Source organism: Trypanosoma brucei, assembly GCF_000002445.2.
Source record: "Trypanosoma brucei brucei TREU927 chromosome 11 chr11_scaffold01 genomic scaffold, whole genome shotgun sequence".
Classification (NCBI taxonomy): Eukaryota; Euglenozoa; class Kinetoplastea; order Trypanosomatida; family Trypanosomatidae; genus Trypanosoma; species Trypanosoma brucei.
This window is the reverse complement of record NT_165288.1, coordinates 4,244,574-4,269,526: the sequence shown is the minus strand read 5'-3', so window position 1 is coordinate 4,269,526 and position 24,953 is coordinate 4,244,574. Positions and strand designations below refer to the sequence as shown.

The 24,953-nt window shown below is 50.4% G+C and overlaps 6 protein-coding genes across 6 annotated transcripts, besides 2 other annotated features; all 6 read left to right on the top strand.

The window, feature by feature from the left end:
- Nucleotides 1-351: 351 nt before the first annotated feature.
- Nucleotides 352-3,531, top strand: Tb11.01.7990 (myosin, putative; the record flags this gene model as incomplete). Its single annotated transcript, XM_824595.1, has 1 exon — nt 352-3,531. One exon carries the CDS (start codon nt 352-354, stop codon nt 3,529-3,531), a length of 3,180 nt encoding a protein of 1,059 aa, XP_829688.1.
- A 24-nt stretch (nt 3,532-3,555) lies between these two features.
- Nucleotides 3,556-3,577: a microsatellite.
- A 1,081-nt stretch (nt 3,578-4,658) lies between these two features.
- On the top strand, nt 4,659-5,735 carry Tb11.01.7980 (hypothetical protein, conserved; the record flags this gene model as incomplete). The annotated part of the gene is made up of 1 exon (XM_824594.1): nt 4,659-5,735. One exon carries the CDS (start codon nt 4,659-4,661, stop codon nt 5,733-5,735), a length of 1,077 nt encoding a protein of 358 aa, XP_829687.1.
- Nucleotides 5,736-6,183: 448 nt separating this feature from the next.
- On the top strand, nt 6,184-7,230 carry Tb11.01.7970 (peptidase, putative; the record flags this gene model as incomplete). The annotated part of the gene is made up of 1 exon (XM_824593.1): nt 6,184-7,230. One exon carries the CDS (start codon nt 6,184-6,186, stop codon nt 7,228-7,230), a length of 1,047 nt encoding a protein of 348 aa, XP_829686.1.
- A 444-nt stretch (nt 7,231-7,674) lies between these two features.
- Nucleotides 7,675-8,457, top strand: Tb11.01.7960 (60S ribosomal protein L2, putative; the record flags this gene model as incomplete). Its single annotated transcript, XM_824592.1, has 1 exon — nt 7,675-8,457. One exon carries the CDS (start codon nt 7,675-7,677, stop codon nt 8,455-8,457), a length of 783 nt encoding a protein of 260 aa, XP_829685.1.
- A 489-nt stretch (nt 8,458-8,946) lies between these two features.
- Nucleotides 8,947-11,280, top strand: Tb11.01.7950 (DNA repair helicase and transcription factor protein, putative; the record flags this gene model as incomplete). The annotated part of the gene is made up of 1 exon (XM_824591.1): nt 8,947-11,280. The coding sequence occupies one exon, from the start codon at nt 8,947-8,949 to the stop codon at nt 11,278-11,280; it is 2,334 nt and encodes a 777-aa protein (XP_829684.1).
- A 1,178-nt stretch (nt 11,281-12,458) lies between these two features.
- On the top strand, nt 12,459-24,845 carry Tb11.01.7940 (hypothetical protein, conserved; the record flags this gene model as incomplete). The annotated part of the gene is made up of 1 exon (XM_824590.1): nt 12,459-24,845. The coding sequence occupies one exon, from the start codon at nt 12,459-12,461 to the stop codon at nt 24,843-24,845; it is 12,387 nt and encodes a 4,128-aa protein (XP_829683.1).
- A 17-nt stretch (nt 24,846-24,862) lies between these two features.
- Nucleotides 24,863-24,898: a sequence feature (AT_rich).
- Nucleotides 24,899-24,953: the final 55 nt, after the last annotated feature.

Below are 24,953 nucleotides of genomic sequence, written 5' to 3'. Positions count from 1 at the left end.
TGCTGGCGCCATTACATGGTTATACGACAGGGAAGGCACAAATAAGAAAGAAAGGTTGATATTGTTCTCCTGACACGAGCAAAAACAACAGCACGCAAGTAGCGTCGAACTGAATTTGCACAGAGCGAACTGTGAAAGAATTAGGTCGGAAAAGAAAGAGTGTGCTAACAAATAGTGCGCTGAACTACCGAAGACAGTGCTGTCGGAAGAGCTGAAGGTACAAAAGGGGGTTGTGATCGACGAGGCTTATAGTGCCTGTTCATTGCTGTAGTTCGTCATATTTCAAGTGGAGTCAGAGCGGGGAAGGGAAAATATAGTTTAATTGGGGACAACTTATCCACTTGTTTTGATATGACCACGGAGCAAAAAGTCGAACGCGTAGTTGTGGGGCAGCAGGTGTATTTCCAGCAGCAACAGAAGGGGTGGATCCGCGGTGTCGTAAAGGCGGTTCCGGAGGGGAGTGGAAAGGTGCAAGTGGAAGATGCCGCGAGTGGGAATGTTGAGACCATCCCACTCACGAGGGTGCACGGCTATATTCCACAAGCCTTTGACGCGGAGAATCCCGATTTGTTTCATCTGAACGACCTCCACGTAGCACCTGCGCTGCATTGCATCAAACAGCGTTTCGAGGAGCTGCACTTGCAGTATTCGTTGTTGGGTGAGGTTGTGCTTAGTGTTAATCCATTTCAACCTATGCCATTTAACACTGACAAAAACCGTGAAAAATACCTCACTTCACCGAACCAGCGTCTACTTCCTCCTCACGTGTGGCAAGTGGCGCACAGAGCGTACGTTCAAATAATTGTACGAGGTCTCAGAAACCAATCTGTTGTTATCTCCGGTGAATCCGGCAGTGGCAAGACGGAGACGACCAAAATGTTGGTCGGCTACCTCGGCCAGATGAGTCATCAGCGTAGTGGTAACCCTATGCAACGTCGGGTTGCGGATAAAGTTTCCGACAGCCTTGAGTGGAGCAATCCCGTGCTGGAATCATTTGGCAATGCTCGCACTTTGCGCAACCACAACTCATCACGTTTCGGCAAGTACATCAAACTCTACTTCGACAGTGTCTCCGGAGTCATGGTGGGTGGTAAGGTGTCCACGTACCTATTGGAAAAGAGCCGCATTGTTCGACAGGCTAGTGGTGAGCGGAATTACCACATTTTCTACGAAATGCTCGCCGGACTTTCTCCGGAGGAAAAGGCAGAGCTTGGTGGTTTGAAAACATCGGCTGACTACAAATGTCTCAGAGTTGGCAACACATTTGACCGCCGTGGTGTGGACGGTGAAACATTGAATGACGCCGAGGAGTTCAGTAAAGTACGGAAGGCGCTCACTAATCTTGGCATTGCTAACAATACTTCGAGAAGCATGTTTAAGATACTTGCGGCCATTTTGCATCTGTTGGAATTGGAGTTTACGTCAGACCAAAATGATAAGGCATGCATAGTGGATGAGGGCCCGTTTCTAGCAGCCTGTGGACTTCTCCAGGTGGACCCCAAGCTCTTGCGTGAGTGTTTTCTCGTGAAAAGTAGTACGAGCATCGTGACAATTCATGCCAACAAGAGGGAGGCTGAAGGTTTTTGTGGAGCCTTTTGTAAGGCTATTTACGTTGGGCTGTTTGATCTCCTCGTGAAGCTTGTAAACGCATCAATTGCGCCACAGGAGAGCACAAATGAGTGTAAGTACATTGGGCTTCTTGACATCTTCGGTTTTGAGAATTTTTCCACCAATGGTTTCGAACAGTTGTGCATCAATTACGCCAACGATGTGTTACAGAACCACTATAACAAATATACCTTCCTCAATGACGAGGCAGAGTGTAAGAGCGAAGGCGTGAGTATCCCGGAAGTGGCTTTTCCTGACAACACGGAGTGCATCGGTATGTTTGAACAAAAGAGGTTTGGTATATTCGCCTTGCTTGACAATGAGTGCAACTACAAAGCTGGAACCTCGGAGCGTTTCACTCAAAATGTATGGGACCATTGGCGCACCTTAAACACGTTCTTTGTGCTTCCCAAAAGCACCGTTCCGAACCAATTTGGTGTTAGGCACTATGCCTCTTTCGTGAACTACACCACAGGGGATTGGCTGGAGAAGAATACAGATGGCATCAAGCATGAGGTATACCAGACTGTAAGCAACTCTGCGGATGCGTTCATTCGCTCCCTGTTTTCTGACGGCCCAGTGCTCAATGATCGAAAACATACGGTGGGGCTGCGTTTTCAAAATCAACTAACTGCACTGAGAGAGGAGTTGGAGTTGACGGAAACCCAATTCGTTCGTTGCATTAAACCCAACATGTCTGCAAGTCCACACCTGTTTGAAAACGTTCTCGTTTCGAATCAACTGGAATCGACGTCTTTGTTGCAGACCATTAAACTAAAACGGCAGGGATACCCAGTGCGCCGCTCCATTCACGACTTTTGCAGGTACTTCTTTCTCATTATGCCGCGGTCACCAGCAGAGTTGTACAAGCGTCATTGCATTGAAGAAGCGGCGAAGACTATGCTCGCGGTCTATCAAAAGCTCTACGACTGGGCAACCCCCAATTTCGCTGTGGGCCGTACCAAAGTCTTTCTCCGTGCGGAAGTGTGGGCTTCACTTGAGAGGTTGCTGCTGCGCCGAAAGGGTTGTCTTTTACGTCGGTGCGTCCCTCTCCTTCGACGGTGGGTTTATGTTTATCGTGAGTCGAAACGTCGGGTGGAAGAGCGCCGTCAAGCGGAGCTGAAGCTGGAACGAAAGGAGCAGGCGCGGCGCGTGGCGCAGATGTCTGTAAATGCTACGAACAGGGAACTGATGGATTGGATAGAGGAGTTGTCTGCTCTGTTTCCGTCTATTGGCGTAGTGACAATACGAGACGTCGTGCTGTTCCTACCGAAGCGTGAGGAATCACTAAAGGCGTTGCTTGAAATGCAACGGCAGCGGTTTGATGGATCTCTGCCGCTCTCCTTCACGCGTGTGATGGATGAGGCCGGCATGCGGCAGCAGATCATTGAGAAGTTTCTGCGCAATGGCATTAACACCCTTTACAGACTAGCGGGCTGTGACGAGATGGTCTTGCGGGGCTACGGGGTGACGGAAACAGAACTTGCCTCTGTGAGACGACATTTGTTGAAGGAAGAATCCGCCCGTGTAAGGTTGGATCGATTGCGAGATAGCATTGGCGTCACTCAATTGAGTGCTATCCTGTTAGAGGCGAAACATAGTGCACATGCCGCGGCGGACTACACGACAAAAATACGAGATCTGATGGACTTGGGGTTTCCCCGGAGTCATGTCGTGCCTGTACTCACGCATTACAGTGGTGACGTGGAAAAGGCGGCTGCGCGGTTGCTTCGCGAGGACGTGGGTGAGCGGCTCAGGGAGAAACCACCAAAGGGGGAGAAGGGTCGTTGGACGTCCTTCGATGCGGAAGTGCAGCAGTTAGTGAAACTTGGCGTCTCAAAGGAGAAGGCGAAGAATGCTCTTCGAAGCACGAATGGAAGTGTAGATGAGGCCGCGCGTAGCCTTTTTAACAACGTTACGTAGGAACCAAAAAAGAGGGGAAGGGAAATATATATATATATATATATATGTGTGTGTGTGTGTGGCAATTCCAACTCTTCGCTATTGGACTGGGTTGAGGTGAGCAGTGGCTTCTCACTTCTAAATTGCCTGCTTCTATTTCCGTTGTTGTGAGCTTTTTGAAATTTGGGTGTGAGGTAACCGTTACGTCTTGTGAATTGCGGTCCATTCTTCACCTCTCTCTTTTTTGTGGATGTTTGTACTTATGATAATAGTGGGGGACTTTCCATAGTTGGCTTGCTTTTGACAGGTTATTTTTTTTTCCTTTTTAATGTCGTTCATCCTTGTTTTGATTTTTTGTTTTGTTCCTTACCATTCCCAGAAGTGAAAATAATTATAACGATAACCAATATTTTTTTTTTGCGGTATCGGGGGTTTGTGGCGTACAGAGTACTTTTTCCTGGTTTTTACTGTTTATTTGTTTTCTCCTTATATTCTTTCTAATCTCATCGTATACCGAAACGCGAGCCCATTCACTCTATCATTTAGTATCAATGTTTATAACTTTTTTGTTTGACTGACCACATTCCTTGAGCGTTCGCCGATGTCACGGGGGAAAGGAGAAGGGGGAAAAAAAGAAAACTGTCACACAATGAGCGACAAACACGAGGGGAACTGTGGGTCATACAACTGAAACAGTATGAGAGGGGAAGTTACAACCTAACGGTTCATGCTACCGGGCATTGTTCCTACACTTCCCCACACCGCGCAGTTTACCTCTACCTTTTCGCGGAACACGCCTTGACAACTGCACTGTTTTTTTTTTTTTTGTAGTGATATTCTTCGTTTGTTTTCTCTCTTTTAAACTCCATTATCTGGTGGGTGGTTACCATTTACTTTGCAAATTGTCGGCACAACACATCGTGTACAAAATCTGCTCTTCCTCATTCTCCAAGTGGCTTAGCATTTTTTTTTCCTTTCGCACCCAGACTCGGGATCACTTGCGATTTCTTTGAAATACCCTTTACTATTGCTGTTACCGTTTTTGATCTATCTATATTTCCAACTTTGTCATCGCTTGTGCTTGTCTTAACCATCAACTTCTTTTGTGAACTCTTTGTCCACGCAGTACGTCACCGGAGGCAGAGCTGATGGAGGTGGTTGGGCGTGGCAGACACGCCGTGATGTCAATTGCCGCCTCCTCAACATGCCCAACTACTTTTGGGTCGCTCGACACCGTAGGCGCCGTGACTCTCTGGGACACGCGTTTGAAGCAGAAAGATTACGCTCGTGTTGAGGCCGGACCCACGGTAGCAGCTGAGGGGGATGCGACAGAGTTACTTCTGGCGGCAGATGTGCACATGGCACTTGTTCTGGCGGGTGAGTGGATTACCAGCTACGACTTACGCCGGCACGCAAAACTTTGTTCGTATAGGCACACGTGTGAGCTCGCCACATTTTTGGGGGGCACCCACCCACAACGTGAGACCACGACACTTGTGGTTGACGAGGATGGTGCCATAACGCCATTTAGTCTGCTCGAGTGCTCCCCGACTGCGCACCTTCCGGCATGTTTTTCGGGTGGAGGACAAACTATTGATGCGCCTTCGTTTGGTTCGCTCTCGAACTGGTGTTGTGGTCTTGGGTTTGTTAAGAGACAGCAGCAGGACGTTGCGCCGTTGCTCTGTGCCATTGGAATGGATGGTGGGGGTGCTATTTTTTCCTCACCGAATCGTCAGGAGGGAGAATTTAACTTATTGGGTGACGACTGGCTGGTTCCGTCGAGTGGAGAGGTGATAAACCCACCGCTTCTGACGACCTGTTCTTTTATGGAAAGCTACGTGGCGATTGGTCGGGCAAACGGGATGTATTCCATTGCCACGGCCACTGAGGACGGTGACTCCATAATGGAAATTTTCGCCTCTCCCGGACACGCTCACAATAATTTGTCGGTGATCGGTTGGACGGGAACCCCACGACCTCGTTTGGTGACGTGCTCAGTTTGTGGTGAGGTATCCGCTTGGGATGTACTTCCACTCTTAGAGCTGGAGATGGAAGAGAGTGTGGGTGATGTTGAAGAGGGCGATCCGCCCCCTCTGGATACGAGTGGAAGTGTGCGGGAGGCGACGGGCCAAATGGCCTCCGTGAACTGCGGTGTTGTTATTGGTGGCAGCCGACTCGTTGTTGGCGACACTATGGGATTTGTGACGACGTGCAATGTTGCATAAGTCGGAAAAAAATAAAATCGCCTGTGTCTGTTCTGACGCGGCAAAAATTATCCTTCCATTCCATTCCATTATTTTTTTTTTTTGAGGAAGGCGGTGCAGCAGTCACTCCGCTTGCTTCTACTCTCTGCGACAACTCTGTTTTTATCGGTTACTCTTTTCTCTCGGTTCACACTCCCCTAAATAAATTTTTCATCTGCTTAATCTCAAGCGTTGTGAACCCAACTTGATCATGGTGTGCCTCTAGGTTATTTTGAAGCGGCGTCACACAACCCTCGTATTTTTACCTCTTGGGGTAGTTGTTTGCAACCTTGTCACGTACATTTCATTCTTCATCATTCCTTTGACATTTCACATCTAGCTGTACTGTTCTGACGCGCAAGCAGCGTGGGGGGGGTTTAATGGAAGTACTGCGTCGCAAAGCTAAGAGCTGGTGCCGGCCCTTGGTGAGATGATTGGTTTCGTGTACAATATAGTGTGTATGATTCGTTGTAGAAGTCGAGATGTGGTAGAGGAAGAAGATGCATACGTCGTTGGTTCAGGTACGTACTGTGGAGGTGGAACCGCGGAAATGGTAAAGTTAGCGGCCTGCAAGCTACTGTATTTTTCTTATCGTTGCCAGTTTGAACCACTGAGGAACGGTTCAACAACCGATATCGGGTGGGGGTGCACGATTCGTGCGGGTCAAATGATGCTCGCCCACGCTTTAATGCGTTACAAGAACGGTGGCGGTGCTTCATTTGAGGATAGTATTGTTCCTTCCCTAAAGCAAGCAACTCAGCACCTTTTCCATGATGATCCTTCGGCACCCTTTGGTATACATGCCATAACAAATAAGGGAGTACAGCACGGCGCCCCTTGTGGTAGCTGGTTTGGTCCCACCCACGTGGCGGTAGTTATGGGGGCCCTAATGGAGGATTATCTTAGAAATGGTGGCCAAGGCCCGGACGTGCTTGTTCTTCGTGACCGACAAGTGATGGAAGATGAGGTGAGGAAGATACTCCTCCTTTCCAAACACGTGCTGTTGCTTATACCCGTGATGCTGGGACCTCATCATATTTCTGAGGGGTACGCCAAGTTGCTGAAGCGTTGCCTTCGAATGGAAAGCACTGTGGGTGCAGTTGGAGGGAAAGAAGGCTCTGCTTTCTTTTTCATGGGCTATCAGGGGGGAAATCTCATTGTCTTAGATCCTCATTATGCGCAAAGCGCTTTTACGTGTTCCGATACTCAAGGGAAGATCTCAGGTGAATGGTACACGTTGCCGCTGACCAGCTGTAGCACATCAGTGCTGCTTGGGTTTTATATTCATTCTCCCGACAGTTTTAGCCAATTCACGGGCGATATCAAAGACGCAAACTCGTCATTAATATTCCCCCTTATTGAAGTCACTACGAGTGATTGCGTGGGTCACATCTTTAATGAGGATGACCCCGACGTTTGTTCGCTCGTGTCGTTTGGAGACGAGGAGTCTTCTGGAGCATCCCAACCGGTTACCTAGCGGTAATGAAATGCGCGGTAAATTGATATTTCTCTAAGTAGCCTAATTCATCAAATATGTGCATAATCACTTCGATAGAAGCAGCTGCTGCTGGGCCTGCGCTATTTTTGTTCACTCCAATACAAATGAGTCGATATTACTGTTTGATGGTGACGTTGATACCGAATGTGAGCGCCCAAGTTTGCAAAGTCGATGCCTCGGCGTTTACGTGTTGCCTCATTCTCTACTTATCTTTGCTTTCCTGTCGTTTTTGTTCACACTTGTCGTACTCGAACCCTTTTGCTAATTCCCTGCCAACTCGCTATCTTTGTTGGCGAGATGATGTGCTGCGCTTCCAATCCTTAGGCTTGTTCCTTAATCTCCTGTTCTCCTTTCCGTTTTCTTTGCGTTCTCTCACTCCCATTGTTTTTCTGAACCCTAAGTGTGCTACTCTGCGTGCAAACAATGGGGAAGACAGTGCTTACCTGCCGTAAGGGCAACGGCTCTGTGTACCAGGTGCACGGCCACAAGCGGCTCGGCCCCGCGAAGCTGCGCATTCTCGACTACGCCGAGCGTCACGGTTTCATGCGCGGTGTTGTGAAGGCCATCGAACACGAGCCCGGCCGCGGTGCTCCGCTGGCGCGCGTGGAGTTCCGCCACCCGTACAAATACCGCCGCGTGAAGGAATTGATGGTCGCTCCGGAAGGCATGTTCACCGGACAGTCGATGCTCTGTGGTGTTAAGGCACCGCTTGCTATTGGGAATGTCCTGCCACTCGGTCAAATCACGGAGGGTTGCATCGTTTGCAACGTGGAGGCAAAGGTTGGCGACCGCGGTACCCTCGCCCGTGCTTCTGGCGACTATTGCATTATTATTTCGCACAACACTGAAACGGGTCGCACCCGCCTCAAGCTTCCAAGCGGCCAGAAGAAAACGGTCCCCAGCAGCTGCCGTGCCATGATTGGCATCGTCGCCGGTGGTGGCCGTATTGAAAAGCCGGTGCTTAAAGCCGGTAATTCCTTCTACCGCTTCCGTGGCAAACGCAACTGCTGGCCCAAGGTACGTGGTGTGGCTCGTAACCCCGTGGAGCACCCTCACGGTGGTGGTAACCATCAACACATTGGCCACCCCTCCACCGTCTCGCGCCACGCCCCACCCGGACAGAAGGTTGGTTTAATTGCCGCCCGTCGCACGGGTCGTATTCGCGGTAGCAGAGCTGTCAGGGGCGCGTGGCATCCGGAGGAGTAGAGGCAAGCATGTGGATCAGCACATTCTTTTATTTTTCTCTCTTATTTTTCGTCTTGTTTAAATTTTTTTTTTTTACTGCTCAATTATGAGGAGGGAAAATATTCCATTGCCGCACTGTCCGTGTCTTACAGCGTATGGGGCAAAGCTAACAAGCATTGCATCCAAAGTATTTAGGTACCATATATAGTTTTCTTTTTAATGCATCTTTTTTCGTCATCTTCCTTTTTATGTTTTTGTATCGTGCTGTTTTGCCTGTAGATAATTTTAAGGAGTGGAACTGCGAGGCCAGTAGTGCCAGTAGGGCCCAACCGTATGGAGGGGCGATACGCACATTGACTAAATAAAGTTGGTGTGAACCGGCGTCCCAAGCGATAACATAGTTGTACTTCAATCCAAACTTCCTCCCTTTTCAACCAAGACCCCCTTTTGGGTCGCTTTTCTGTGAAGTGCGGCCTACAACGCGTTTGGATTTGGGTTAAATTGTGGGTTATGCAGTGCCTGTTCTTGGAGGAGAGAATCAAGAAGGAAGGTTGTGTTGTGTTGTTTGCCGAGGCATTCCGACCTTCGTTCGCTAACATTCAGGGGTTTCTCACAACTATCGCAGAGCCCGTTTCACGACTTTCTCTGATGCACGAATACCGTATGACATACTTTTCACTGGGCGCGGCTGCCTCCGCCAGCATATCGGTGTCAGAAGTAATTCAGTTCTTGGACGACCACGTTTACTTTTTTCGCGATAAATGTTTTGCTTCCTACCGAGAGAGTGTTTGTGCCTTTGCTGAGATGTATATGAGTCGGTGTAACTTGGCACGTGTAGTCATAGATGAGTCGCGAACGTTGCTGGAATGTAAGGATATTGTAACGGCAAAAACATTGTTAAAGGACCGAGTCGTGCGATCCCTCTGTTGCCAACCCAAGGAAACCGTTGGTGAGGATGCGTGCCCCCATTTCCTTCTTAAGAGTCGCGCCGCGGCGAGGGTGGTGGCCGAGCGCTGCGTTCTGCTTGGCTACCCGCTACAACAACAATACGAGTATGAGAAGGATACAAGCATTCGTAACGTTAACATTGCGTTGAAGTCTCAAACTAGGCCTCGCCCATACCAGATCGCTGCTGTTGACGCCGCGGCGAGCGATGGTGCTTTGCGCAGTGGTTGTATAGTTCTTCCCTGTGGATCTGGTAAGACACTTGTCGGTATCATGCTCCTTTGTAAGGTAAAGAAACCAACACTCATACTTTGCGCAGGGGGCGTGAGTGTTGAGCAGTGGAGAAACCAGATTTTAGAGTTCGCAAGCGTTTGTGCCCCCGCAAACAATGAAGAGGGCGATCCGTCGAATAGTACCACTGGCGAGAAGGTGCGGACAGCAGCAGTTGGGGCTGCACGCATCTCATGTCTGACCGGAAAGCAGAAGGATGAGATCACGGATGAGACGGATATTGTGCTGACGACGTACAGTATGCTGGTGACTGCGCATAAGGCCCAGGCGCGCTGCCAAGTGGAGGGCTTCGAAATGAACGCTGATGGACGGGGAAGAAACCCCCGGAGGGCCAATCCTAAGGAGCGGCTGTTCCAACCGTACGGTCTTCTTATCATGGATGAAGTGCACATGATGCCTGCGGATGCGTACAAGGATAGCTTGGGTTTCATCAACGCTAAAGGCGTTGTGGGGCTGACGGCAACGTATGTGCGGGAGGATTCCAAAATACGTGACCTTTTTCATTTGGTAGGACCAAAGTTGTTTGACATTTCGTGGGAAAGACTGGCGAGTAGTGGTTATTTAGCTCACGTGACCTGCATCGAGGTGCTGACGCCGCTGGCGCGCCGCTTCAGTCTTGAGTACCTTGAGCGCAGCAGCGAGCTTACATCGCCACAACACGGTACACCGCTTCTCGTGATGCTTGCGGCTGCTAACCCCAACAAGATGCTGTGCGTTATGGAGATCGTCAAGAGACATGTCGCCGAGTCCTCGAAGATTCTCGTTTTCTGTGACCACATCATGCTACTGAAGGAATACAGCAAGCTTCTCGGTGCACCTGTGGTTTGCGGGGATACGCCTCATCGGGAGCGCCTGATGATATTCTCTGACTTTCAGAGTACCTCGAAGGTAAACGTTGTTTGCCTGTCGCGTGTAGGAGATGTTAGTGTAAACCTTCCAAGCGCGAATGTTGTGGTGCAGGTATCCAGTCACGGTGGAAGCAGACGGCAAGAGGCACAGCGCCTCGGGAGGATTCTGCGCCCCAAAGAAAAAGCGAGCAATGGCAAACCCACCGACGCTTGGTTTTACACTGTGATCAGCACAGACACCGTTGAGATGTCGTACGCAGCACACCGAACTGCATTCCTCGTGGATCAGGGCTACACGTGTAGTGTCACGGAGTTTAACCCTGACGGCGCTCCGGAGGCTGCTGTGGAGGGGGTAGATGACACGGCACCGGGTGATGTTGTTAGTATTCGTCAGGCGAAACTCCGTGGCACCTTCAAGAAACAAGAACTAAAATGCAGTGTTGCTTCACCCACTGCACAGGGATCTGTCAATCCACGTAGTCTGGACTACCAGGAGAAGCTTCTTTGCCGTGTGGTTGCGAGTTGGGAGTTGGATTACCAAAATGCAACGTCACAGCAGAATGAGCCAGGTGTGGCAAATGACACAGCAACTGGTTTGATAGACAAGAAAATGAAGAGGGCGAGAGACGAAACCGCTGAGGATATCAAGCGCGAGTGGAACTCGGGCGCTCAGACGACGCAACCACGTGGGGACTTTTGTCGCTTGCCGCTGCAAAGGTTAGTAGGCGCTAACGATGACGTTGTCTATCATGAGAGTTAGTTTGTGGTCTCTGGAAGCGTGTGTTGGGTGAGTGAGTTGTTACAGAAAAGGGTGAGGGAGAAGTGGCGTGTCATGTGGCGGTGGGTCCGTATCTGTTGAGTTGACCCGATGACCTCCGTGAAAAGTTCGAATTTGGAAAGTTCTCTCCATGCACACTCCTACACTGTGCCGAGAATTCTCTTAGCTTGCGTAAATTCACCTATCTATCTCCTTGTCACCATTCCGCTCTTTGTATTCCCATTTCCTCCGTTTGCTTAATCCATCATTCCCTTGTGTACAAAAGGTAGCAAGACACAATGGTCTGAGTAGCGTGTTGGGTCGTTGTGTACGTTGTCGTCGCCGTATTCAGGTGGATTTGGAGCTTTTTCCGCGGCGACCCAGCAGTTCCAAGGGTAAATGGGGCAGTACAAGAAGTGAACTCAACAGACAACTGTCCTGATGGTACCTGAGGGCCGCGTCGTCGTCCTGGTGGGGAAGGCGCTGGAGGTCAGGCTGCTGGCACCAAGGACGATTAGTCGAAGGGATCAGATGAGAGGCTGCAATACCGTTACTGCTGCGGCACGTGTGCACGGGAATGTTACTAGTGCACCCATACTTATGTATGCGTGCGCGTGCCCGTCCGTGGGCAATTATATGATGGCTGTCATTGGAACCGCAGGATTTGCCAGCTTGATTCTATTATCCGTGCCGCAGAAAAAATATGGATCTCGTTCTTTTACCTTCACCCATTCTTTTTACCCTTTTCTCCTGTTTATTTTCGTGCCTCTTTTTTGAGACAATGCTGACTATTGCAGAGGCATCTACACAAACGAGCGTCCCGATAGGAACCCTCACATGCGTTTCCGATGCTTTCTGGTCGCAAAAAGAAAGCATCTTAGATGTTTATGGAGCAATTTTTTTTCTTATGTAGGGAAGTAGGAACGTTTTACTTCCTTTTTTCTTTTTGAGGCATCTTATTTGCAATCTCTGTGGTTTACCTCCGCGCCTTATTTTACTGATGCCATTGTGACTCGCTTCGGGTCTCATCTTTTCTCCTTCACGCGTTCTTCCTTCGTTGTCCACCGTGTTGCGTGACGATAGACACATAAGCCGCTTTTTTTTTTTTGAAACAAAAAAGATATAATTATCCTGACTGCAGTAGTGTGTGGTTGTTCGCTGTTTGTTTCTACAGGGCCACCATGACGGCGATACCACCATCGTCGTTAAGCGGAAACTATGTAAATATTAATGCCGCCATGTTGCCTATGATGGAGGCATGCAACTCAGGGGCTGCTAAACTGGTGTCGCCCCAGAAGACTTCATGTCATACCCATGGGCGGGGTGAGTTTCTGCCCAATCGCAACGAACTTCACGTGGACTGCCTCACACTACCGCAACTGTATCGTATTGCGTACCTTCCTTATATGCAAAAGCAGCAACAAAAGTTGGCATGCGGCTCTTCACTCCCACCAACCCCACCGGACTTTGATGATGAGGATCCAGTTAGTCCGGAGGAAGCTCGGCGATACTTGGAGGACCTTGCCAATATGTATCGCAGTCCACTTGAGGATCCTACCCCATACCAGCTCTATGAGAGCTTAGTCACGAGCTTCTTTGAGAGCCATGAACCAGTAATGAAACCCAGCAAGGATGGTAGTAACAAGGACAATTCACTCAACTATCAACTTTCTCTGTCGAGCTTGTACGATGAAGCTGCGTCTTCGGTTGCGCCGCTTCCACTCTTTCATGCCATTACTTCTGGAACAATGGTGATGGTCCACACCATATCCGCATGGTTACTAGACATCAGGAATCTGACAACTCCTGATTGTGCGATGGCAACTGTCAAGAAGAACCGACTTGCAGTACGCCTCGTGAATCATTCTGTTGTGTCGGCAGCTCTTGACACCTTAAAAGAGATTGTCAAGAAGGACGACTATTCCCAAGGGAAGGAGGAGGCTCTCTACGGCTTTTTTGGGTTTGTCGTCCTCCTCCGAGGCGAAATGAAGGAGATACTGGAGTACGTCGAGGTTCTTGAGGAGTGTTGCGCTGGTCCTGCATCGAGCGTAGTGCCTGTGACGGTGCCGCATTACGAGGAGCTACTACGTGTTTTTTCTCCCTCATTATCTGTGAAGAGTGCATTGATGTCCCCTGTTGACGGACGCCATGGCCAAGAGATTGAATTATCTATTGCGGTGCCAGAGAGGAGTGGCATTCGCACATTCTGTGTCTCGCCATGCGGTCAATTTATAGCTGTTGCCACGTTGTTTGATATAATGTTACTGAAAGTCGACGGTGGAAGGTTAGTTGCACGGTCACAAAATGCCGAATTGGTGGAGACACTTTGGTTTATGCAGTTCTCATCTACCTTTTCATCTCTCATACTCACAACGCGGGCTGGCCGTCGCCACGTGGTACTAAATGCCTCGCTGGAGTACGTGGACGAGAGCGAAACGGATCGCCCGGCAATCCCGACATATGTAGCTGATGACAAACTGGAGTTTCTATTTGCCCCCAAACTACCTAGTGGTAGGAGCAGCTCACTTTTTCTCTTGGAAAAAAGTAAAATCGTGTTGGATGTGCTGGAAAACGGTGCTTCTTCTGAAGTAGACTTCCTTGTCATATGCAGTCACGTGCACAGCGACTTCTCCGGGGTTCTCGTTGAAATAAGAGCACACGAGATGATTTTCACCGTAAGTTTGGCGGATGGGGTTATAAGGATGGCCCAGGGAACATGCACTTGCTTCGGTGCGATTCCCAGCGACGTTCCTTGGCACTTTGTGAGCTGCAAGTGGGAGAGGGGGTTATGGGCCTTGTGCGTGGATGACACTTCGGTGGAGCTGCATGGTGTACGTGCAGCAAGCCTCGCGGTAGTCAAAATCGCCACCGTCACTGTGCTTGACGGTGTAGGACACGTATCTTCGCTCGCGGTGTGGGGTGGTGACGAGTGCTGCCAGCACTCAATCAACAGGTTTTCAACCACGCGAGCAGTGGAATCGACCGCTGGAATGCTGTTTTGCTTTCCCCTTGATGAAGGTGAGGGGATATGGGTGAAGGAGCTAGTCACCGCACGAGGGTTCACGTTGCTGGAAGAGAACTTTATATGGGACAGTGTCGTTTGCTGTCCTTGTTCACCCACAGAACCGTATGAGCACGATATTTTTCTGCCCCAAGAACAATTTCTGAGTGCTAGAGTTATTGTGAGCGACTACCAGTCCCTCCTCGTCTTCCCCTCATCATGCAGAGGCGGCGACGAGGTCGTAGCTCAGGTCCTGAAAGGTTGCAACACCATTACCCGTGTGTACCGTTGCTCTGCGAGCCACGCGGAGACGCGCTACTTCCTTTCGCGCGATGAGTCTTCGCTCTATACCTTCAAGCGGCGGCTCTCCACATTTTCGATGACACCAATCTCCACTGCCGCAAGGCGAGAGCACCAGTTAAACGTAAGTTGCATTGCTCTAACTGGTGCGCATAGGGGTTCCGTAGCATGGGTTTGCAACGAAATTCTTAAAAGGGTTTACATCAACGGGGTGGGTATTATTCGAATCCCTGAGGAAATAAATGCTGCTCGATCAGGCGACCTTCAATACATTGTCACCAGACTACGCAACGCCACGCCAACGACAAAGAGCGTAAAGCTACTCGCTCTTGCGACGATGGGAACCGTATATTTGGAGCGGTTTGCCGTTGAAGGAGCAAAATCACCCCTTTCATCTGTTGTTATTTCTCTGCAATGCTGTTGCAAAAAAGTGATGGGATGGCTTCCTAAGAACTTGATTCAGGATGTGGCTTCATCTCTCTTCAACGCAGACGGAGGCCCGTTGCTGACGGTTTCGGACCGAGTCGGCGTTTTGCTTAACGCTGATGACATTCAATCGGCTGATGTACTTTACACCTGTATGCAAAAGGATTCCCTTTTATTTGTTCTTTCTTCTGTGGTTAATGATGCTCCCTCACAAATAATATCGATGACTGCTTCCCTTCTCCGGCGATGTGAATTGGAAAGACATGATGTACCGTGTGGTCGCAAAGTCACTCATCTCATGTGGTGGTTTTCAATAATTTCAGTGCAGCTACTGCACAGCCACGGGCAAGGTAAAATCGTTTCGCAGCTCTTGGAGCTCTACGTGAGGCACGCGGGGAAGCTCCTCCAAAGCCGTGGGTGGCGTGACAGCCTACAAGAAACCGAGGTTCACACGGGTCTCTTTCCTCTGCTGATCAGTGTGTCTGTGCTGTGCCCTGCAGCGGTTACTCCAGATATCGAGAAGACTCTGCTGGCTTTGGTGGAGTCGGCCCCAGTTGTGGGTGGGGCAGATGTGAATACTGTCAGATTTGAGGCGCGGCAGGAATATGATGTGGTACCCAGATCGGATGACGCACCGTTTGTGCTCGCACTGGACTACAAGAGGGCAAAGTCCGTGGTAATCTCCTGGTGGGCGTCCACATCTGATGTGCATGTCGTTGCAACTGATACCAGTGTCGCGGACCCAATATCGTTTGTGTTAAGCAATGAATACCCCTTCTTTGAAATTTCCGGACTGCCTTTGGTGTTTTTCGGAACGGGTGAAGCCTCATTTACTATCGCTAGCAACTACGATTTACCCGTGGGCTGCAGTTGGGGAGCCATATTCCGTGAGTGTGTCTTCAATCTCTTCACAGCGGTCGCAAAGCACTTGGTGGTTTTTCCTAGGCCACGTGCATTTCCTCTCGCGCCGCTGTTCCATCACGGGCTCAACAGCGAAGCTCTATCAAAGCATCAGTTGTATGTTCCTGGCCGAAAAGGGGGTTTGGGTATCGCGTCGGATATCCTTGGCGCTAGGGGTGCTGGAAAAACACTATCAGATAAGGTCTGGCAAAGTGTGCAAGGTAAGGTCAACCTGTCGATGCGGCCTGTTGTTTCGGCACTTCTGGCGCTTCTTATACATTGCGGCATGGAACCACATGAAGCAGAGGCAGAGTTAGAGTCGCGCGGGTTCTCCTTGGAATGGGGGAATCTGCTTCAGGGAGTTGAGAAGGACGCAACACGTCGGTCGATTGTGGATTTTGCCGACTGGGCAGTTCGCTGTATTGCGTGCCAAAGCGACGTGTTGCCACTTCAAGCAAGGTTTGTGCCGTATCCGCCACAGGAACGAGAAGGCGAGGCTGCGGTACCGCCGTGCGACGAGGTTGCTCATAGTGACAGCATGACACCAGATCAAAAAGAACCAGAGGAGATGAAGGGCGCCCGGAAGCTTCTGAGCCAGTTACGCGATTTCGTTGAGCAGGGCGGTACGCATGACGAACTTGAAGACATTTTGGTGGAGCAAACGGTTGCCGCATTAAACGTTGCTCGGGGGTTTCATATACTTTCTACGCTACTATCACAGCCGGCGGTAGAATATGAGCCGCGCACAGTCCGAAAGATCCTTGACGTTGTCTTTTCCGTATATGAAGGAGCCAAAGGGAAGCATATTCTAGAAAATTTCACTGGCTCTGGAGTGGATTTGGAGTCTCGTGTGCGTGTGGCATTCTATGACGTGTTGAGGAAGTGCCGATGCATTCTCATCAACAGTCTCCCTGTGTACATGTCTTCAGAAGTCGCAACAACGACGCTGGCCCTTCAAGGGTCCTTGACCATTCAGCTACTGAGCATCATGTGTCACCCGTGGGACCCCACGGACTGCGAATTGTTTAGTAGAGCATCAGCGCCTGAGGTGCTTAACATTCTCATTCGCCTCGCGGAGTCGATACACATGCCAGTTTGTAGGCTACCAGCGACATGGCGAGCGCAGACGCGATGGAAGCGTAACTCTACTGCCAGTTTGAGGAGCTGCCACCCGGTATTAGGCGGGGTGTTAGCCCCGGCTGATCAAGTGTACGACAGGCGTCTTGCTTCAAACGGATTCTCTGTTGTCATACCTAACCTTAGTGTTTCTTTGTGTGATAGGGGCGTGCTGGTCGAGAAAGCTGCCGGCTCGCCCCCACTCGTACTGCGAGCGGATGAGGCGTGGAGCATCCCACCTCTCACTCCCCATTTAACCGATGTCCCACCGGTGCTGTACTACGAGGTGGAACTTTCAACTTCGTGCTGCAGTTTCATGGTCTGCATCAGCAACTGTCACAGTTGTGTGGACCGACCTGATGAATCCGTGTATTTCTACAAGGATTCTGGCTTGACACACATTATTAAGCTTCCACCCTTCGGTTATGGCGACACGGTCGGCTGCGGTATTGTCCGATTCACCCGTCGTGTTTTCTTTACTCTCAACGGTACCTTTATGTCTTTTGCCGGTGGTATCAAGGGTGGAGAGGATTCCCTCTATCCAACCATTCGTATGGGCGACAAGAAGCGTGTGGGGTTTACCGTTAACTTTGGGCTTCGACCATTCCGTTATGACCTAAACCGACTTTGGGCCTCTCCCGGTTTCGCTGACGTCCCAACGCACTACAGCATCGCCTTCGCTTCGGAGGTTGCTCTACACTACATCACCACTCACTCTTCTACGTTGCAATGCAACTTTAATCCATGCATGACGCCGTTTTGGGTTCAATGCTGTGACGCTGTTTGTCGGCACCTGGGTAATGTAATGTCTTTCGTGACACAGGATGGTGCCAAGATACGAGACAGTTCTGGGTCTTACTTTGCTGCTGACGGCCTTCCTCCATTTGCGGAGTGGTCAGTTCTTCGGCATATTGCTACTTTACGTTTCGTTGTGCGGATCGTGAGGGTCCGTCCCCTTCCGGAAGCACTGGAGGAAATGCTGTTAAGCACAGTACGCGTTCTGATGTCACCATCCTTGCATTCAGTTCAGCTCGCAACCGTTGGACTGTTGGCGGAGCTTGTTCCCCATATCAGCCATGTCCACGATACTGGTGTCGTGCATCAACTTGTAAATATGCTCTTCGTGCATGCAAATGCTCGAGACCGTAAGCGCAAACATATTCCCCTCTCTTTGCGCTGGTTGAAGTGCGATACTCGATGTGTCACGATTGCGCATGCACAGCTGGCACAGATGCGCTCGGGCGCGCAGCGGAGCGTTGTGCTGGGAAATGTTCTGCCGAGGGTCGGCGACACCTCGTTTACCGTACGTATTTGCCGGAGAGGATATCCACTTGGTAGTTCACTGAAAGGGGGGTACTATGTTGGTGTTGCTGCTGCGCATCTCCCGTTTCCGATTTCCACGAGCACCGCACAAGGATGGAAATCTTTAAACCCGCCTCTTGTATGGGCCCTCCACGATATGTCACCGCAGCTGCAGCACGCAACGAACCCGCACGTGGCGCCCAATACTTTTCAGCGGTCCTTTGGGAGTGTGGAGTCGATTCGTGTGCGTGTCCGGCGGGAGAAACGGGAACTGGAATTTTACCGCGAGAATGCTTTCGTCCAGACACTCTTCGTCAATGTTCCATCGGATATCGATTTGGTTCCCTTCGTGCAGCTTTACAACGACGATGCCTCCGCGTTTATTGGGTCAGGCGAGATGATGTCACCTATATCCCCCGTCACTCTTCTCAGGGCTGCAGCCACCGATGTGCTGCGGAGTATGATAACGCTGAAGCCCTTTGAGCAATGCGTTGTTGATGCCGTATGCGGTGAGCTCAATGATTGCGTCACTCCTTTTGTCACGTTGGCATTGTTTGGGGGTGTGGCAGATCCGCGTCTCTTCGAGATTTGTGGGCACGATGGTGAGGTGGCGGTTGTGTCGTGCCGCCGGCTTATGAGCCATTTTGCCAGCGTTTCTTGTGAAGGTGTCACGTTCTGCGAGCACCTCGGCAATCTTCGTCCACACAATAGCCGTTTCATGCACACCGCGCTGCGTTGGGAGCAGCCTGGTCACTCACTAGGGGGATTGCGTCAATGTGTTAACGCCCTGGTTGGTGCTCTCAGGCGCCTTGTTACACCATTGGTTACGACACAGGCGCTTTCTTTAACCGAAGTGCGGCAGCGGGAGCGCATCCTTGAGGAGGAGAAAGAGCTATGGAATCGGTCGCTTTTCAGTGTCCGCGCGATGCATTTCTATCGTATTCAACGACTTGTACGAGATACTACTTTACTAGAGCCGTCACGTATTCCTTGCGGTCATACTTTTTCGTCGGCCCTATCTAATCCTTGCTTCCGTTTCCCGCCGTACTTCTGCGGTAGTTTGGCGACAGTTTTGAACGACACGAAGGGTTCGTCAGCCCCCTTCATTGCAATCGCAGAGCCGTCAGTCCCACTTAAAGGTCAGTTCAGCTTGCGCTTTCAACTTCTCCGAGGAAAGGTAGGACAAATATTGGGTGGAGGATATTACGTTGGTGTTTGCAACGCTTCCTTTGGTTGGAGACGGCGTGACCTCACATTGGGAAGCCCGGAGGCGTGGGCGCTGCACGATATGGATGTTGCACCGTGGCGTTTACCTCACCTCTGCACCAATGCAAAATTTCGTACTATAGCGGAGCCTAACTGCATCATTGTCAGCGGTGATATCGTTCGTCTTGATGTTAACCGGGACGAAGGGACCATTCATGCGTACCGCAAAGGTGTGAATCAGGAGGAAACTCCTTTGGGATTGATCTACGACGAGGTCCCTGCGGGCGAGGAGTTATTCCCTTTCGTTCATCTCTACAATACAGACGCTGTGGCCGTTATTTTACCTTCACGGAACAATGAGGAGGTAGCGCGCACAACCACGCAGCTGCCACATTTTTCGCTGTCTCTGGCAAAATTCAAGAAAAGATGTGACTCCTGCCCTGTGATGAAGCTGACAACTGACATGAATCAGTTGAAATGGTACAAGTGCAATGAATGCGTCGACTATCAACTTTGCAGGTCCTGCTTTATGCTCTGCGCCCACTCGCACCATCCTTTTACCGAGATGGGATCCAACTTGCTGGTAAGCAACAATACCCCTCCAAGCAAACTAGATGTGGGAATGAGTGTAGCCATTCCTGCTGTATGCGCCTTTTACCTTAAAAGTGAGGGATGCTGTGTCGATGAAAGACGGATGCATTGCGTTGCGGTTTCGTCTGGAATCAACGCTCTGACAGTATGGGGGATTGCGTATAAGCATCGGGCGGTTTTCACCGTCACGATTAATACAACCGATGGAGAGCCGCTGGACCCCGTTGTACCTACGTTCATTGGTATTGGTGAGGCCTCGGAAGTACTCGGTGTCTCCCCAGTGTCGCTTCGAGGGAAGTTGGTTTCGGGGACACCAGGAATTGTGGCTCTCTGCAACGACTCGACGCTGAATCAGGCAGTAAGATTTTCTGCTCGTTCTGTAGGGGGCTTCCAAAACAGTTCGACAATCACTGTTGAAGCAGATTTCCAGTGTGGTGAAGTGGTGATAGCACGTGATTGGTCGACGCTTGGGTCTTGCGATATTGCCTCACTTGATGTGAGCTCATCAAAGCCTAACCTTGTAGGGTTCGTACTCTTCGGACAGAAGGACATTACAGCCTCCGTCTTGCCAGAATGTGGTGGAACAATTCAAGGAGTTGTGGATGACGTTACTGATGGCGTTGTGAGTGTGTCGTGTAGCGGTGGGGTAAAGTTGCTTAGGCCAGAGCACTGCCGCGTCCCGCTTGTACCATGTACAGACTCCCCAATGGTGGGTGTGCTTGTATATACCTTTGATAACGGAGAGCTTCTTCAGGGCAGGGTTGTGGCTGTTGATCGTGATGAAGCGGTTTTGTATGTTCCGGCAGGGGGTGCAGTTCGGCATGTCCCTTTTTCACAGCTGTTGGTTGATCCGTATGGTGTGGTATCTGAGGAACGGGAGCTTAACTGCAACCTGGAAAAGTGTGGCCCAACAGTGGCAGAGGGCTTTGCGATATCCCGATTTTTGCTGATTCTAAAGGGGTTGTGCGACAACAAGGACCTTTCCTCCGTTGTTCTCCCACACCGTACGGCACTTGTGGATATTCTGAGACACTTGGCAGCAGTGGAAATAAGCAACGATGTTCAGGCGAAATTCTTTTCTGACCTACAGGATGCTGTGATGGCCACAGAAAGTTGCACATACCTGGCTGAGTTGGGCGATAAGCGCCTCGATGGTTTTGTACCTTCATCTCTGTGTAATTCATGGTTTTGCGCAGTGAAGTACAACATGTTGGTTTGTGCAATTGGTGGAGTGCACAGAGGGGAAATCTTTCGCGTCGTTAAACAGAATACTGCAGATGTATTTGAGGGCGTGAAGATTCACGCACCGCATTCAAGAGTTTCACTCAGTACGCTGGATTGCATTCCAGTGAAACAATGTGCCGGGAATGTGTGGTGGACATCAAGCAGTGGATTGCCTTGCAGCCTTTTTGAGCATGGGCTGCGGGTGACGTGTCTCAACAATCCCATGAAGAGAATGACAATAGAAGGTGTGTGGGAAGGAGAAATTAGCGCTGCTGGTGGAGTCCGCGGCACAATTTCTTTGCAGTTGAAGGCAAACTGCATGGGCGAAGCTTACGTTAACCTTCCTACCGGTACTATGAAATACACCGCGTTGGGAAAGTTTAGGCGCAGCAGCCGATCTTTATTCCTTCTACTGTTTACTGCTCCTCTTCAAACTGTTTATTGTGTCACTCGCCTTCTAATGAGAGGGTGTCACTCCTCATTTGAGGAAGTTGCGGAAGAAGTCGGGTCCGTCCTTGCAAGTGGAAAGCGTTCCGTTGGAATTGTAATTGCGGAGGGTACCGTAGACGCCAGTGGTCTGAGGGTTTCGGGGCAGTGGAAGCCAAGAGAAGGAAGTGCTAGTGCATTTGTGTTGCGTTCCTTCCGCTGCGACACGGTGCGAATACCTCCATTGTCTGACTTGGCTCACGTTGAACCTCTTCCTGGTTTGAGGGACCCCACTGAACCCCCGACAAATACGCTAGCGGGGGTGGAAAAGTCGTATAAACGCGGTGTTGGGTCGGCGCTACACCGGCTTGTGGTGCTGCTTTCCCGTCACATCTATCTTTCCTTTCTCGGCGCTGGTGGGGACGACGTTCAAGCAGTGGTGCTTTACCACTCCAGTCCTATGGCGGAGAAACTGTTTGCTACTTGTGCAGATGGAGCGCTGTTGCAAAGGTTTTTGTGTGGAGCGTTGCGGACCATTTCAGAACCCTCAACAAAGCCATGGGATTGTGTCACTTTATCGCATCTCGTCACTAAATATGTTTTACTGCGCCCTGAAATCGTGGTACCTTTCCCATCGCTTCTTTGGGATTCGTTTCACGCCATCGTGTCGGCAACACATCGCTGCTGCCGAAGGTACCGGCAACACCTTCTGGGATGCATTATCAGCCTTGTTAGGTGCTACGGCGAGGGACACGATGGCGTTCTTCTTCAGTTGTTATCCATGCTGGTGAGGTGGGTTGACCAATATGCCTTGGACGGCTCGGATTACTCGGAGATTCCGGAGGATGTTGCCGCGGGAGTGGAGCTTGTGATGTTTCTCCCGGAGTCACTCCTCGCTAGCACTGTCCGCCATATTCCTTTGGCACCACTGCGGTGCCTACTGGATTTGGCCCAGGCGTTTCGTGAGGGGTGCCAGCTGCCAAAGGCTGTAGACATTAGCGATGAGCACGATGGCATGCTTCATGCGGCGGTTGTTGAGGCGGTCTGTTTATTCGGGGAGTTTGAAGGTGGCTCTCTCGTTGTGGGAAAGGTCGTGAGCCGATGCGCTGTGGCCTCTCGGGGAAAGTACTATTATGAAGTTACATTGCCAGAGAAACTCTCGGTGCCATTTGTCGTCGGTTGGGGGGCGAAACAACACAGTCATATTCCTGACCAACCCATTGGAAGTGACGCATACAGTTTTGGATTTACGGGGAATGAACTCTTGTGCCATGACAGAAAGGAAGAGTACAAACCAGAAAAGGAAGTGTCGCCAAAGTGTACGATTGGTTGCCTTCTGGACAATGACAAGGGGGTGGTGGCATGGTCCGTTGACGGAATTCGTGGACCGTTTGTACCTATCCCTGTTGGACGCGGAGATGGGCCATTATATGCCTTCGTGTCTGCTGGCACGAACGACGGCATGCGGATCTCTTTGAATGTCAATGAGTTTCATTACCTACCCGGTGACTACTCGGACTTGGCTGGGCGTTTTGCCTGCGTCAGGGTACGAGGTTGGGGTGATGCCGCTTCCCAAGGAAAAAGCGTCCTGCCGTACATGCCCATTTCGTTCTATGAACAACTGGCATCATATCTCTCAGATTTGGAGGAGGCCAAGCCATCAAGGGTAACTGAGATTAGTGCGAGCGGTGTCTCTCCGTTCCACTGCGAGCCTGGTGTGCATGAAAGGGGGCCTCTCCTGCGCTACCCGATGATCATGGCGCTTACTGACACGGAAAGGATGCTTCACACAAAGGTTATTCGTGTTGCTGAGAGCTGCATGGCAACCGCTCGTCGTTTCATTAACTTGGACGATGACGTTGTCGTTGGGTGTTTGCCTGAGGCCTTTCTTATGCTGAAATGTATTGTTCGGCGCCCGTTCACGAGGCGGTATTTAGTGGCCATTCCACAGGTGGAGATAAATGACATGCCCCAGGGCATAACAGTGCACGTAACAGAGCTGTACTGCGATCTCCCACGAACGGCCGAGGCGGTTCTCCACTGCTCCATACTGTCTCAAATATATAAACAGATTGGCTCATTCAAGCCCAGGATGTTTAGGCAGCACCCACTCTTCAAAGTGCAGCTGCACATCACTCACAGTGGACACTCACCTCAAGATCTTGGAGGCCCGTATAGACAGTTGTGGACTTTCCTTAGTGAGGAGATCATGACCCATCCAGACATGTGTTATCCGAACACCTCCTTCAACCGGAGTCCACTTTTCCACTACCCGGAACATTCTCAAAGGGTCGGGTTAGTACCCAACAGCTCCGCCAACTCAGCACACAGCCTTGCACTTTTCAATTTACTCGGAAAAATAATGGCTCACTGCATTGTAGCCAAATCACCAGTTTCCTTGGATTTTTCACCCTTTCTGTGGAAGTATATGGTCGGAGATGTACTTATGGTGAGGGATTATTATCTTTACGTCGATAATGCGGCGGAGAAGATCGTGGGGGATGGAGATTTTCTCCTCAGCACAGCGGCCGAGGAAATCATACCAAACTTTTCCAAGGGCCTTTCCGCTGCTTTTAGCAACGCAACAATGACCGGAGAATCCCAAGTGGCTCACTACCGTCGGGTCGCGGAGAGTTGTCTGCTTCACTCACTAGACGCTCAGTTAAGCGCTATTCGCACAGGCCTTTGGGCAGTTTTACCGAGGCGAGTCGTTCGCTGTGTTTCGTGGAGGGAGCTGGAGCGAATGGTGTGCGGTGAGCCCGACATAACGCCTGAAGTGATGAGGCAGTGGCTCGAAGTACAACTTCCGCCGCGCAGCAAAAGAATTTTTTGGCGCGTCATGGACGATTTTAGTCCTTGTCAGCGCTCCTCTTTCCTTTGTTTTGGCTGCGGTCAAAAGCGGCCTCCCCTCGCTGCTAAAATCAGAGTTCTACAAGGAACGGAGAGCATTGATCATCTACCACGGGCTCAATCGTGCACATCACTTGTGACAATTCCTCCGTATGATACGTACAAGCTATTTAAAGAAAAGCTCATGATAGCAATTAACCATGCAATGGAAATGGAACTTGCGTGACTCCCTACAAGGGGAAGTAAAAATTACTATTTTTAAAAAATATTTTAAAATTTCTATGACTATTTCCCACCTCCTCACCTTTTCAAGCATCGTTGTCTTTGACTGTAC